We start from the raw sequence: 16,660 nt of genomic DNA on the forward strand, positions 1-16,660 counted from the left end.
AAAACTGGCTATTTGAAAATTTTATAAATGTTAAAAAAATAGATTATTTATAAACAGTGGAGTAGCTGTTATGGTGAACTTTGCCTACGCCAGGGTCGCAAAATTGTGCAAGAGTCGTATTTTTATCCTACAATTAAATCGACATTTTCATTGTACTTTTTGAAGTACGTAGATGTTGTTTATTTGTACACACAACGTGTGAATTTAATGATGCAATCATGAAAATAGGGTATTTAAATAAAAAATTACATATAAAAAATTATCGATGAATTTGCCAGTCATAAAGCGTGGAAAGCAAGTTTTCATAGTTTAAAATTAATACTGTAATAATAACTTATAAGTATAAATTGTGTACTAAAAAATATTAGTAAAATTAAAAGTTAAAAAAAAAACATAACATCAAATTGTAATTGGTTAGAAAGGTAACTTTTTCTAAGTTTGCCAGGGGCGCTGGCGAGTCTTCCTACGCCACTGTTTATAAACTTTTTTTTAACATTTTTTTAAACATTTAAAAAATATTTTTTTGCTTCTTGGGTGTGGTAGGGTTTAAAGTATCAAAAAAGAGCAAGGGAGACTGTAATCCATATATCACTCTCAGTGTTCCATATAGTCCAATTAGGTAATTAATTATAAATAATTATAAATATTATAAGTGATTATAATAAAATGTAATAATAAGTGATATAGTGAAAGTGATAGTGAATAATAATAAGTGATTATCAGTGATTAATTTTCTCCACAAAGTATTTATGTGCTGTAAAAATTTATAAGCTTGTAAATTACTTACTTATTGTTTTAAATAACAGATTGTGAATATCTTTTAATAAAATAAAAATAATTAAAAAAATGTTTATAAAATTATATAATACTTTATCATTTATATTTAATAGTAGTTTTGTTTGTTGAATACTTTTTAATACCTAGTAGTGACATCAACTAAATTACAAAGCCAATTTTTAACTGTTTATTGTGTATAATTATTTTTAACAAACAGTCGAGGGTTTCTGTAAACATTTTGGAGAAATGTTAAAGGGAATGCTTTATAAGCGCTATGAGAGGTAGTGGAAATAAGTCCTCTTGTGTCCCCTCCACTTTTAGCCCTGACCAGTGGCGTGCCAAGTTTTTTTTTTTTTTTTTTTGGGGGGGGGGGCAAATATTTTTCCTACGTATTTTCCACGTATTTATATTTTACAAGATAATAATTTATTTTACCGAACTAGAAAGATCAAAAATGGATTAAATAAATAACACTGAAAAATGTTTATAATAATTAAATTAAATAATAAATATAACATAAATTATACAAAAATATTGAGTAATACGATTTTTTTCTAAATTCATTAAAATTTCGGGGGGGAAGGTTAAACACCCAACAACTCTCCCTCCTAAGCGCGCCCCTGATCTGGGTAGTGCTACATCTAGGTTTTGTAGGAATTGTAGCATACAATTTTTAGTTGGCTTTTATCTCTTTTTTAAGTATAATTACTTATTATATAATTTTAGTTTATAATTACTTATAAACCAGCCTTTATAATTGAATTTGTTTTTGCTGAGAATTTTAGTTAGTTTTAAGTTACTTTTCGGCTCTTATAATTCATTGTCTACTATCAAATGAACCTTTTTGACTTATAAAGTTCCACAATTGCTGGTGTTTCAATTTTTTTTTACAGTGACCTTTTACCAATGCAGTGAATCTCCACCCACTAGTTAGTGAGCCCTATCATTCCGGAATTGCTATATTAACTAATGCAAGGCCATGTAGCAAGTGGGCCATTTCAATATTCAGTTGTTTGACTAACAAAAGTTCTTGTAAATTCATAAGTCTAATAATATTAATTTTATTTATTGTTTTAATATAATTATCTCTTTAATATTATTTTAAATTAGTTGCAAATACCAACATAAAAATTATATTAATTAAATTGTATTTTGAAATAAATTAAAGTAAATGTTCAATGCCCAATATGATATTTATAGGTTCAATTTCAATTTAATTTAGGGAGGAAGGATCTTGAAAAATGTATACTTAACAGACTCCTGGGTAAATATAAAAATAATTCAAAAACAAATTCTACACATTTACAATATATTTTCAAATTGTATGTCTTGGTTTAGGGGCTGTCTTCTTACTTGCCCCCCCCCCTATAATGGTATTAATTATTGATGATTGATAATTAGGAATTAATTGAAAAACAGATATAAAAAAGAACCAATCATTGTATTTTTATTATATCAACAAAGTACTTAACCAAGTACTACAATACTTTGAAACATTTTTTCTTTTCATAGTATATATAACAGCTATTACATAGAAAATGTACCCAAAGTAAATGCGCTATGAAAAAAAGAACATGCTTTTATTCATGAGTATATGCCAATAAAATAACTATAGGTCAAAAAAAAATAATAATAATAGTTATAACAAAAAAAAAAAAATCATATATACAATAATTTAACAATTTAGCTAAAAAAAAAAAAAAAAAAACAATAAGAAAATTAGGAAGTTCTTTGATTAATAAACAAAATATGAACATAAACATAATGAATAAAAGTGACCAAAAATGATTTAGTATACAACTATTATAGCTTAAAATTTTATTTTTTAATAATAATCATTGTAAATGTACATTATTACTATGGTAACAAACGTCATAAAATATTTATGACAAGAATTGCTAAAAAAAAATTTACATTAATGAAGGCACGATAAATTGCATTTTGCAGTTTAAACCCGAGTTTACTTTGTTACATATAAAAGAGAAATATACAAGACAAATAATAACATTTATTAAATCATAAATTAAACTTTGTCTTTTGACTAGCTTAACTTTCAATTTAACAAATCAGATTACATTTTCCATTTGAAAAATAATACAATGATTATTATTACTTTGATCTAGGAATTTGCAATATTAGTTTATTCAAAATAAATTATAATTACATAAACAATTGCAATCCTTTACAGTATTAAAAGACAAATAATAATTAAAGAGCATTAAAAGACACATTCAGTAATCGGATACATGTCTACATAAATATTATAAATTTTTTTTAATTTTTTTTTACACTTTTATTAAAAAGTTAATCTTTAGTATTTACAATATTAAGACTTGAAATGTCTTTATCACAAAGTCTAGTAGAAAAATAATCCCTGTCAGTCAATTATCACGTATGGTAGTATGACAAGTGGTTCACCAGTATCGTTTGCCCTAGTTAATACCTCATGCCACTCCCTAAACGTTTCATCATTTTCCCAATTACCAGTTACACCTTCAATTTGAGCTCCTTCTACTAAATCAGTAGGCGAAAGAGGTGGCCGTGGAGGTGATGGTGGAGGTGAATTCCAGTCTATGGCTTCTATGTCCAGAGGAGGTAATCTATTATATATATCCAGTATTTGTCGGTCGACATCTGCAACCTTAGGTCGAGTAGGTTTATCAACTTTTGCTACAGAAGGTTCGTCCTGGAACTCTTGTACAGATATTTGTGGTTTTTCCTCCACTTGATAATTTACATCATCTTTACGTAATGACGCAATTATTTCTTGAGTAGTTTTTAATTTACTGGCACCAACAACCATTCTTTCCAGATCCACAGGATTAGCAGGTGTAATCCCCAGTTTTATGGAATTTTTACCTCCTTTTTTTCGACCACGTTTTTTTGGTCCCTGTGGTTCAATTATAGGATCAAGTTCTTGTTCAAGCTCATTAACCGGACTAGGTATTGGTTCTGGTGTTCTTTGAACCGGTGGAGAAATTGTGGTTGAGCTTAGAATAGGTACTCCATTTAATTTTGGTTTCTATTAAAATAAAATATGGTATTAGCAAAATATTTAAATATTATAATATAAATATCAAGTTTCATACTTTAAGGGGTGCTGTACATTGATCAGGTGAAGTAATAGGTCTTTTACTATGATTGCTAAGCATGCCATTAGGCTGTGAGGGAGGAAGCTTAGCCTGCTGAATGACTTGAGCACTATTTATCATTAGGTTACGCCATCGCTGTACAAGTTCCTTTGCACGTTTGGCCAATTGTTTGTCCAAAGTCTTACGTCGTAATTCATTGACCATTTTACCGATACGGGTTGCCTAATCAACATAAATACAAAAATAATTTTACCAATTAAGATGAAAACTTATTAATTTTAATAATAAACTATGTAGTCAATTGTAAATGAGAAAGAAATAAAAAATATTTAGCTAATACAATAAAATAATAAGCAAGACATTGAAAATTACACCTTTCATGTACTGAACAACTAAAGTAAATACAATTATTTTCTTATTTAACAAAAATAAATGATAAATAAATCGTCAAATTTATCTTCTTATTTATTTAATAAATTAATTTACGAATAATTATTCTACTTATACTGAATTATGCAATTATTAGTTAAAATAAAAGTAATTTATATTCAAGGTTCATATAATTTAAATTGTTTTCATATGTATAATGTTCATTAGGTTTACAAATGTAAACCAGGGAAAAAATTATAATACACCATTGTTAAAATAATAAACATTTACCTCAAGCACCTCCGTGGTAACTGGTAGTTGTTCAAGGGTTGAAATAACCTCAAACACTGTAGACATATCGGTAACCTAGAGCAGTAAACATTTATGAATAATTTATTCATAAATTTACATATACATATATATCTAAACACTATAATTCATATAATTTTTCTAAGTAGAAATTACCTGATTTTCTTCTAAAAAATAAATTATTGGATGGTGCTAATTGTTTTAAATAAATCTATATTTTATTGATTAATATATATATATAAGATAGCATAACATAAAAGTAATTTTATATATAATTACATATGTTACAGAGATATTTCAAAGTCAATATTTCATAAAACATTAAATAATTTATATTAACATTTTTATTCAGATTGCAATTTACATGATTAAACAAATTAAAAAATTATATCACCATAGATATATTGATTTAAGTTTTAATAGACTGTTAATATACTGTTTTTTGTATATTAAAAAAAGAATCTTTAGTTATATAAACTAGGTTATTTATATATAAATATAAAATACTAAAAAAATTCATAAATTATACATTTAAAAATTTATAATCAAAACAATATATTATTAATGTTTATCAAATTCAAAAAATCAGTACAATTATTATTCCATCTTATTATGGACATATTTAACAATATGATTCTTTAATATTAAAATATGTGATAATTTATACCGTTATGTAAATATAACTCAGAAATTATATTGCATAAGAAAATTGCTAAAAGAGGAGAAATAGTCAAGGAAATAAAAAAAATAATATCTTAATGACAGTTGATATTATGATATTTATTATTTTAAAAACACTTTACAACACTTAGCTATACCAAAACCAAAAATCACGTAAAAAATACATGATATATAAAGACATTATATTTTTAACCATTTTATAAATCATAGACTATTAGTTTTATAATTGTTAGGAAATATAATGTTTTTTTTCAATTCATAACAGTTCAGTGACCAGGATTTTAAATTAATGAGTTAAAATGTTAAATGTTTTACAGGAAAAATTGGTTTACAACGTAACTTAGGTGTATAGTAAAATTATAGCTAGAAATATAAGTTCATAACTGTGATATTGCAAATACAAAATAAAAATAATAAAACACAATTGTTTAAAAGTAGTAAAATGTTAGTAAAATAATTTTCTTTAAATAAAATCCATGTACTTTTTCACATTAATTTCTGACTAATTCCACAATAAGGTTCAAATAACTTTGTCAAATTAGTATACAAAAAATAACAAAATAATATTGTTTTAGTTTGATTAATAGCAAAAAATAAGCATTGGATAAAAATCAAATATTAATTACTTATCCAGACCTATGATTTAAATAGTATTATTTGGGAGGTTTATACTTAAACTTATATTTCATTAGTAATAGAGTGTAAACGTTTCAATGAAAAAATAAGATTTCATCATATTATTAATGGGCCACTGGTCTTATTTTAATATTATTTAGTCGACCAAAATGACCTAGATTAATCACGTTGAACTAAAAATAACACGTTGGGAACCAATTAATATACCGTGTTCGTCGTATATTGCACTAGAAATACATATTAAAATTAACATCATTACATAACAATGGAAATTAACTGAAAATCAAAAGCGAATCGCACTGGTATGGGAAAATAAACAGAACGACGGTATTCTCGAAATTTTTCATTGCTAAACGATGTTTACGCCGACCGTCACCGCCGGGGAAAGTAAAACACGCGATTGTAATCCGAAAACATGTCGTTGCGGAGGAAATCAATTGGAAAAGGACGCAACCACCATAATACGAAAAGATGGGTGAAAACGAACAGCGAATGGAATCCGATAATTCACTCGGGTTGTATCAATTTAAAAAAAAAAGAAAAACCAAACGCCAAGTCCAATACGGAGCCAGTAAGTGATTAATAAAAATTATGAGGAATCACTCTTTATGTTACATAATTTCCTGTCCGCGAACATGTGTATTTTCTCAGGAAAATTTTCCTTGACAACGACACCGGGGGGAAGAATACACACAAACACGCGGTTTCGTCGTGTACACCGCCCGTCGATCGGGGGCATTGAACCAACAGCAAACGGAAATCGGTTAAACGGGTGAAAAAATAATGGACGACAAGAACCGGGTAACATTGAAAACGTTCTGATCGTACGAGGGGAGTGGTGGGAGGGAGGGAAATAAAAAACCTAGGACTACCGTGAAGCCACCAGACGTGGTGCGAAAAGAAACACGATCGTATAGGCCAAACGTTGATGGGGGGGGGGGGGGGGGGGGGGGGGTGGAGAAGGGGGGAAAAGGCGGGGGGGGGGGGGGGGGGGGGGGGGGGAAATGTGTTTTAGAAAGATGTGAAAAGACCACTGGTGAGAGAGTCGATGAGCAGCAGCATATGGTCGCGAAGGAAACGGGACACGGACGCGAATGACAACGCACGATGTGCGCGCGCACGTATGAAACGTAATCGTGAGCAGAAATGTGTCGGCGGTGATGACTGGAGAGGAAAAAGGAGAAAAAAAAACGAAACCGAATGCGCAAACGAGAAAGGAACGACGACGCGTGATTACGCATGCGCAGTGCCGCGTGTATACCGATGCTCGACCGTGTAATGCGTCCGTCAGTGTACGGTACGCCCGTCGCCGACGTAACGTGAACCTATTTTCGGCCATTGTGCGACGACGACGCACACGGGACACCGCGCGCCCCGCGACCACGACCAAACACACGGACGGACGCGTGCGCGCGCGCGCGCTTGTACACGCACATAACCTCGCGGACGTTCCGCGCGCCACACGGCCGTCCGTCACTGGTGGCGGCAGAAAATCGTTTCGCGCACACGGAATGTTTCCGACGGACGGGCGCGACGCGGGCCAGTCGAGCCACGGCGGCCGGTTGCACGTTGTTGGCCGAGGCGGACGACGGGCGAGAACCGAACGTTTTCTCTTCGAGACGCACGCAAACGGAGACAGACGCGATTAGCACCACCGCGCAGTGAACCACTGGAAAAATGTCTATACTTCACAACATGAATATCGTTTAAGAAAAAATAAAATAGACATAATATATGTAACAATAATTAAAAAAAAAAAAATAATAATACGGGAGTTTGTAAAAATAATAGTGTCTTACATTGTATTCATCGTCCAATGCGCTCAATAACCTATGTTTTATGTCGAAAAAAGTCTTCTGCATGAGGCCCTATTCGGTCTCAGTTCGGAGAGCACGTCGGCCCACATCAGCACGCACAGCACAACTTACAGTGATGGCGGACGTGCACTGAGCCACTGAGGGCCGCCGCTGGCTCCCGAGCCGCAGTAACGGCGATTGGCGACGATCAGCACACGAAAGCGACCTAGCTACGCGGACGGCACCGCCCGACCGCGGACGACGGCGATCGACCGCAACCGAGTAGCCGATCATATGTTGTTGGTCGCGTCGTCCGCATCGGTGCGCCACGTTCAACCCGTCTCGGGACGTTGCGTGCCCGTGTCCGAGCGAAACGTTCCGCACATCGCACTTTCCAAACGAATTCGTCGTCGTTGCCTGATTAAGATGCCGGAGCTGGAAAAAACGGAAACGTTCTGTATTCTTGTTCGCACACAGGTTGGCAAACGCTCCGGGTGATAAAACGGCCAACAGCTGCTGTCTACCATCGCCACTTCTCCGTTCTTCTTATCATCACGGTTATTTGATTTCACCGGAGAAATCGTAACTTCCAGACCTTGCTCGATGTTCCATTACAAATGGTTTTGATGCATCTATCTTGTGTTTGTACGTCTGTTTTACAATTTTTGACGAGGACGATGACGATTACCAAGATGACTTCAACAATACTAGCTGCCCCTCATAACCACGGATTATTATGTTTTATCGATCCGTTTTAACATTTTTCAACAGTTCTAAGAGCATCAATCAATCTTCTACATTTTTTTTTTTACCTTGACTTTTTTCGTGCACTTATCGAATTCCCGGTTATCCATGTTTACCGAGTGAAATTTAAATTATAAACACATGGAGTTCTCGTTGATCATGTCCCGTATAAACATTTTTCGTTTGTTCATATTCATCCGTTCGCTAACAGGGTGGAAACCACGGACTTTGATTATTTCTCTGTCCATAACGGAAACGCGTAAAACGAAGCTATACGTTTTGTTAAGGTGTATAAGGTAATTGCACGAGATACACCTTAATGTGCGAACAATTAATGTATGCTGTTACGCTATTATAAGTGTACAAACGCGATGATATGTCCCGACCGATTTTTCAGCGAATCTGTTTAGCATTCCTGGAGATTATTTTTTTCCTATTTCTAAATGATTACGGATGATTTCCTGTTGAAAATCGTCTTGCTTCAATACCTATTTAATGCGTTTATTAATACACCTCCGTATAAGAAAAGCCACGTGGCCAAATGAGTGTTCAGGTGTTAGTTGTACTTGTCTTGTTTTCGGCTTAATGACGACATGGAATCAACCGTTATTCATATTACACTAATCGAACTGTAATCCCATGTGAATGTGTGTTCACTTCGTAAATAGAAAAATTTTTCAAATCGATTAAATTTATATTATGTAAAAGGACAACTATTTTATAGTTAAAATCTACAGCCATTGGAAATCCCAGAATATCTACCTACCGGTTATAGAATTTATGTACAATTTCTAAGAAAATTACTCTATGAATACTGCTCCATAGTTATCATTATTATGTCGATTATTATTATTCTATCGATTTTTAAGATAAAATATTATTTATATACTTTGTATAAAATGGTTACTATTAAATTATTTTTGTTTTAAGAAGTTATTAAGTATTAATATAAATATATGAGTTCTTTTCGAAGTGTCTTATTGTCAATTAAGTAAATATCAAGCTCAAATTACATCCATCGAAGTACATATCAAGGTGTTTTATAGATTGTTTTTATTACATAAAAATTAGGTTTTAAGTTAATAAGTTTGGTTTATGTATCATCTAGGTAATGAATTCGATTTTCGCCGAATACCTAATGCAAAATATTATTTTACGGGTATACGGTTCTAAAATATCTCGAAAACAAAAAACTAATCATAATTTAATATTTCATTGGAAAAAATTGATTGAAATATTCAGCTGTTGAAGATTACAGTGTACCTACACTGTGTTTAATGTATTTTGTAAATTGTAGTGAATAACATTGAATAGTATGGAGTGTGAACATTCAGCCCATGGTTCTTAAATCTGCATCATGCAATTTATAACGAGCTGCAAATGTATATCTTGTGGTGTTATATTTTTTAGTCTTAATAGAAGTTATAAACATGTAGTTACAAAGGATTAATTAAATTTTTTCGAACGTAACGAGAGAAAACCAAAACGAGCGAAGCAAGAAAATTTATTTTAGGTTTAATATCCATATTTTTTTAGTGCGTATGCTCACAAATATATTTACCAATACACCACTGGTTAAAGATAATATATATATATATATAATATAATATTTAAAATATGTAATGTTATTTTACATAGTATTGCAAAAAGATCATTATATACTATGTCCTAGTTTGGTGATTTCAAATCTAGCAACTCTAACTATAAGTTAAGAAACCACAGAAAAAAGAAAATATAACAATTGGTAGTACAATTTACTAATAGTAACCAATTGGTCTAAATTAAAATTTTTTCAAGTCACTCACTCAATAAATAATTTGATTTAATATTTTGATCGTCTATAATATGGATATAATACATATTATATACAGGGCCGTATTTAAGATTTCTCCGCCCAGGGACAACATTTTGCTGCCCCTATTCCCTAAAATGTAAAACTGAAAATAAGTGTCACCAACTATTCATTAAAAAGCTAATCTCAATTCGTTTTCCCCATTTCAGTACACTATTACCAGTGCCGTCGTTAGCGAGCAGGCAACTTAGGCAATTGTCTAGGGCCTCGCACTATAAATTCGGGGGCTCTCAGTTTGTCAAGTTAGAATAGCTAAATATATTTAGATTATTGTACTGATTTTGCCTAAGGCCTCGCAAAAGCTTGCGACGGCACTGACTATTAAACAATATTTTTAATTATTTATTTATTTGTAATTAATATCAAATCCAAAATAATAACTGAGTTATAATGGTGGTACCCTTAAATAATTTAGTACCTTTCGGTCCCATCCCCAAACAAATCAACATTAAACCAATACCTATATTTCACCAATTCGAATAAAATATTCATAAATAAATTCAAATTTTGTGTGCTACTAAAATTTAATAGCTTACAAAATTTATTTTATAGTATAAAAGTTATTTTTTATATAATTTTATTTATTCAAAAATAATTTTCCATTGAGAATACCAAAAAAATCGATTTGGATTTATTTAGTATCACTGTAGTAATCACCGTAAAAATATTCCTGCCCTCTTTAAATATTTTAGAGGGGCTATTGCCTTCCCAAACCACCCCTTAAATACGACCCTGCAGTGGCGGTGCGAAATATTTTACTTCATGAGTCCTGTTAGGATTTTGCTCACCCGCCCACCCATCTAAAAAGAAATTTAAGGGTAGCTTGTAAAAAGAGCTCCCCCCACATTCATTCTACATGCTATATACCCACTTGATACCCAATGGTCAATACCCACCCGCTGACTTGAGTCCAGGGACTCAAAAATCTGCTGTCACGCCGCCACTGCGACCCTGATTACATATATTATGTACAATGATGATTTAATTTATATAAATATGTTTGGTTTGTTATTTTGAAAATAATAATGAACAAGGTATTTAAGTATAATACTGATTTTGGAGTAACATATTTTTTTCGTAAATATATACTTAGTATGAGTGTGACGGAATAAGGTATATAATAGTAAGATGTATCATATCGGTACAATAATTTTTTTTTGTATATTTTCAGCAACAAAAATCTATTTATGTTATAAAACATAATTTATAAAAACTATAATTAGTTGTTTGACGCTGATAAGCACAAATAGGGAGATCATATCTTATAGAATGACTCTTGAATTCAAAATGTGCACCGAGTATCTATACAAAGCAAACCTCGATCCTAGATTTTAAAATACTTTAAAATTTTAAATGTTACTTTACAATCATGGCTTTCAGGCTTACTGTACAAAATCGATTCTTTTAAATCTCAAAAGATTTAAAAGACTAAATTAGGATGGTTTTAATTTTAAAATTCAATATTCATAAGAATAATGAACTACAATTTTTTAAATTTCTTTCAAGGATAATTTACACTATACCTGATTGATTTTGACTATTCTAGTGCATTATAGTCTGGGTTAATTTACTTAATACTTAGGACTTAGGTACAATAGCAAGTTATTCCCAAGTTAATAAATACAATATGTATAGTAATTATTGGCGGTCAAACGGGGGGTTGATTTCCACCCATGTCCTTTTTTTCAATATTTATATTTCTTGCATATTATACGTAATACCATTTATTATAAATACTAGTATTTATAATCAATGCTAATACATATAATATAAGGTATTCATTTATTTTCTAATTTTTATTTTTTCTGAAAACATAAATAATCATCTAGGGTAATTTTTTACAGTAGACCTTATGTCTTGCGACTATTTTATTTAGTATATTTTTCGTGATATACAATTGTATATGTATTAGGGGTTATGTTAGCTAGCCTTGAAACATAGTCAATTTAAGGTGGTAAGGTCCACCCAGGGCACCCCTCTGGACTACGTGCCTGTTCCTATGTAGTCATTATTATTATTAGTACATATCTATATAGTGTACATGAACACTTTTTATTTGAATATCAGAATATACATTAGTTACATGTTGGTAACTGTATTTTTTACCAAGTTGCAGATTATCACTATAGGCAGAAAATCTAACTACAATCGTTGTTAAGCCATAGTCATTTTAAGTTCTTTATAGTTTAAATTATGTATATATATATATACAGGGTGATTTTAAAATAACCACGAAAAGCCCTGTAATTGATATGTGCGTACTACAACTATAAAATTATATTCTCCATAAATAAGCGTTTAGTTATCATGAATCGTTGGACCGCACAACAATGTGCGTTCGCCGTAAAAGCGTTTTATCTAAACAGCTGTAGTTCACGGTAGCGCAGCGTGTTTCCGCGCTCATTTCGTAATCGTTCAGTGCCGTCAGACCACGCAATAAAATTATGGGTGAACAATTTCGATCAGAGTGGCACAACAATTAAAAAGAGAGGTGGAAGAAAACAAAATATGAACTCAGGAGAATATTGAACGAAGCAATTGGAAGAAGCCCTCGTCGGTCGGGTCGTCGTCATAGCGCTACACTTGGATTATCAAACCGAACCGTTAGGAGAATTTTACATGATGATCTTCATCATCGTCCGTACAAAATTCAAGTGGTTCAAGCTCTCAATGAAAATGATTATTTTTTTATTATGTCAGTCGAAGACGTTTTTGTGAATAATTTTTAGCTTTGATTAATGAAAATGAAGATATGGTCCATAAATTATGGATGAGTGACGAGGCTCCGAATACGTCAATAAGCAAAACTTTAGGTACTGGAGTGACACAAACCCTAGTTTATCTTCTTCAAGAATCATAGGACCGTATTTTTTCGAGAACAAACGTGGAGAGGCAGTCACTGTAAATTCACAAATGTTGCAAAATTTTTTTATTCTATAAATTGTTCAATATGGAGTAACTGGATTTTTTCAGCAAGATGGAGCAACGAGTCATACAGCTAGAATGAGTATGAATATTCTGAAAGATTTGTTTCCTAAGCGTATAATTTCTCGAAATGGGAATATTCCATGGCCCCCACGTTCACCTGATTTAACGGCCTGTGATTTTTTTCTGTGGAGGTATATCAAGAGTAGAGTATACCAAACAACACTAAGGACAATTGATGATCTTAAACAAAAAATACGAGAAGAGGTGACACAAATTTCACCGGAAATTCTGCGAAACGTCATGACCAGTTTTCAAAGATGCCTTGACGAATGCTTGCTTCGAAATGGACGCCATCTTGTGGATGTAATTTATAAAAATTAAACAACAAATTAACACTTCTTTAATGCTATTTTATGTACTTTCAAATTATTTAAATACATTTGTTAAAAACATATTTGTTGTTTTTTTTATAGTTATTTTAAAATCGCCCGATTCACTGCCCCACCCTGTATATATATGTAAATTTGACAATATGTAGGTAGTATTATAAAAAAATTATTTAAACAAATCGAAGTTTCAATTAATAACTATAATATAGTTTCAATAATATGTGCGTATGATGTGATACAAACAAATTATAATCAATACATTTTGCTATTATTTAGAAAAGTATACATGTAAACGTTATTTTTTAAACTGTATATAATTTACATAACCATCGTACATATATCAAAATATTAAACTCTATACATCTATATTTTTTTCTAGTACTATTATTATTTATAAAATATTTAATGTAAAATAAATAGTCATTTATACTACCACTATTATTGTATATTTATACGATTTATGCTTTTAGGTTCAAAAGCATTTCTTGGATAAAATTAGGAAAAATTATTATAGTATTTGTAATTACTAAATGTAAAAATTTGGGATGGGAAATAATCAAATATTTGAATATCAGTATTCGGTACTATAATAGAATAACCTACCTCACGAACATTATACGTTTGCGTTCTAGCGTAATACCTCCATTAAACATTTAATATTAATATATAGGCTTGTGGTGCATAAAGGCCTGCAGGAAGTGAGTTCATCGCCATCGATATTAATAACACGAATAGATTGATTATTAAACAGACCATATAAAATGCAAAAAATAAAAAGTAAAAATTATGCAAAATATATCATAATTAAATTATTAATAATAATAATAAGGGCAGAGGACTTGTAGCATTTGCATATTTGTTTTACAAAGTAACAACAATAGCAGAAAATACTTCGAATAATTACGAATTATCCATGATAATTAATTAATAATTAATAATGCGATTATTCTAATATACGTTATATCTCTAGTAATAACATAAAAATGCATTTTTATAATGATATCAAAATATTAGTGTTAAAAGCTTATAAAATTATTTAGCTATGTTTATTAAAACCGTGAATCCAGAAAACAACATTAAATTAGTTTTAAAATAAATAAGTTATTAAACTTCAAATAAATTTAAAGTCAAATAAATTTTACCTATACCAGTGCTTCCCAAATTTTTTCGATTCACGGCGTCCTTTTTGATCCAAGGTGTTTTCAGGGCGCCCTTCCCCAAGTCATAGCATGACTAATCAAATAGAAATTTTAGACCAGATCAGGCTTTATTGAAAGGATTTATTCCAACTGCACAAATAAAATAAATGTTACAAGGAGGCTTCGCCTCAAACTCTCTACACTCATTTTATTGATTTTGATGTAGCAGATAATGAATCCAAAGATGTCGAAGTAACCAACATCGGTTTTACTAACATAGTATTCAAACAATTCGTTATGTTTATAATTTATTTATTTTTATTGATATTTCATGAACGGTCAAATCGTCTTTTATAACAATAAAGTGCACATGTTCGTTAATTCTACAGCACATCTTATTGTTCCTAATGCACAATTAGTGTCCTACTGTACCTTACAATAAAGCCTGGACCAGATAGTATTACATGATGGCGTGGCGCCCCTGTACAGACATCTCGGCGCACCAGGGTTCCATGGCGCACACTTTAAGAACCGCTGACCTATACTATTTAACATGTATTGTAGAAATTTAATTTTCCTAAATTTATAGAAAAAATGCAAAGTGTCTTATTATAACACTTATTTGTTAAGTAGGTTTGTCTTTTAAGTCTTACATATTCAGCTCACATAGACCATTTGGTCAACGTCTTCTTCTAATAACTATCTTTTCCTCGGTCGCCCACAGGGTATTTTTTTCGTTGGCTTCTACTATACTTTTTTTTATTTAAATTCATTTATTATTTTCAATTTTACTGATTGTAAAATGGCATAATTAAAAATTCTAAAAAATTCTAAAAAATAAAACAGAATTCTCGTTATTTTATCATTTCTATACTATAATAACTATATTATAGTTATTTCTTATCACTTAAAAAATAAGTCTTCCAAAATCTAAACTTTAATTTAAGGAGGGTTGGGGGTGAGATTTTTGAACATTTATAGGGGGGGGGCGTAGAATTAAAACAATTAGGAATTATTGATATATATACATATATATATATATATATATATAATGTTAATGTATCTGCATGTTTTTTTTTCATGTATAATTTTCTTTATGAATATTAAATTATTATGCTGTGTCTTAAATTTTTAACGGAATTACTTATAAGCAGGGTTCGGGACTTATAGCATTTCCATAAATAACCCTTTCATCCTAGGCCTATTAATAAATGTTATAAATTAGTGCGAGGGCGTTAAAAACAAAAAAAAAAAAAATTATAAAATAGAAATAATGATTTATTTGCAAATTCCCATTCCCTTACAAAAGTTATGTATATGATACTGCTTACAACTGACTCTTTAATTATTATTCGTTTACATAAAACATAACATATTTTTAAATATTGTAAGAAAAATAAAGTTAATGTTATTACATAGGTTTATAGATACATATATTACCTTAAACAATTCTGGAGGGGCTTCAGCTCTTGATACGCCTATATCATCGAATTGATAACACAAAGTTCACTTCCACTCAGTGACGTAGCTACACAGGAAAGGGCTCCGGTGCCGCATGTAAATTAGGCTCCCTAATTGATATTATCCTTAAATGAAAATTCCGGTGTATTACTAGTTGCGGTCAAAATCAAAAATTACGTACTAGTTGCAGTCACCCAATAAAAAGGTTACATACTAGTTGCGGTCACTCAAAATATATATCTAGTATGTATGGTAAATACCATGCTATTTTATTTACAAAAAAGTTTCAACATTTTCCTTTCCATTTTATAAACAGATTTTGGACTGACTGTCTACACTATTTTTATTGTGTAGGTTCGAAATCACTGAAGACTCTATTTGGGATATAGTCAGACAAACAACCTTTGAGGTGGTCTTGTACGTATTACAAGGCAATTTACTAGGTGATAACGAAAAAATAAATAAAGGTACGTATTTGCTGCTTTTG

General features: G+C 31.0%; 1 protein-coding gene across 1 annotated transcript; it reads right to left on the reverse strand.

The window, feature by feature from the left end:
• Window positions 1–2,957: 2,957 nt before the first annotated feature.
• Window positions 2,958–9,182, reverse strand: LOC112684373. The gene is made up of 4 exons (XM_025555875.1): window positions 7,664–9,182; window positions 4,530–4,604; window positions 3,867–4,091; window positions 2,958–3,799 (listed from the first exon to the last, which is right to left on the reverse strand). Exons 1-4 carry the CDS (start codon window positions 7,724–7,726, stop codon window positions 3,155–3,157), a joined length of 1,008 nt encoding a protein of 335 aa, XP_025411660.1. The 5' UTR covers window positions 7,727–9,182; the 3' UTR covers window positions 2,958–3,154.
• Window positions 9,183–16,660: the final 7,478 nt, after the last annotated feature.

This window comes from Sipha flava, unplaced genomic scaffold, assembly GCF_003268045.1.
Source record: "Sipha flava isolate LNK unplaced genomic scaffold, YSA_version1 249_pilon_pilon, whole genome shotgun sequence".
Taxonomy (NCBI): Eukaryota; Metazoa; Arthropoda; class Insecta; order Hemiptera; family Aphididae; genus Sipha; species Sipha flava.

Bases quoted from the DNA above. Each gene is read 5' to 3' on its own strand.
- LOC112684373 (XM_025555875.1), bottom strand. From the start codon at position 7,726: ATGCAGAAGACTTTTTTCGACATAAAACATAGGTTATTGAGCGCATTG. The intron at 4,605-7,663 runs GTAAGACACTAT...TTACTGCTCTAG, and splicing joins CATTGGACGATGAATACAAT to GTTACCGATATGTCTACAGT. The intron at 3,800-3,866 runs GTATGAAACTTG...TTATTTTAATAG, and splicing joins AATGTACAGCACCCCTTAAA to AAACCAAAATTAAATGGAGT.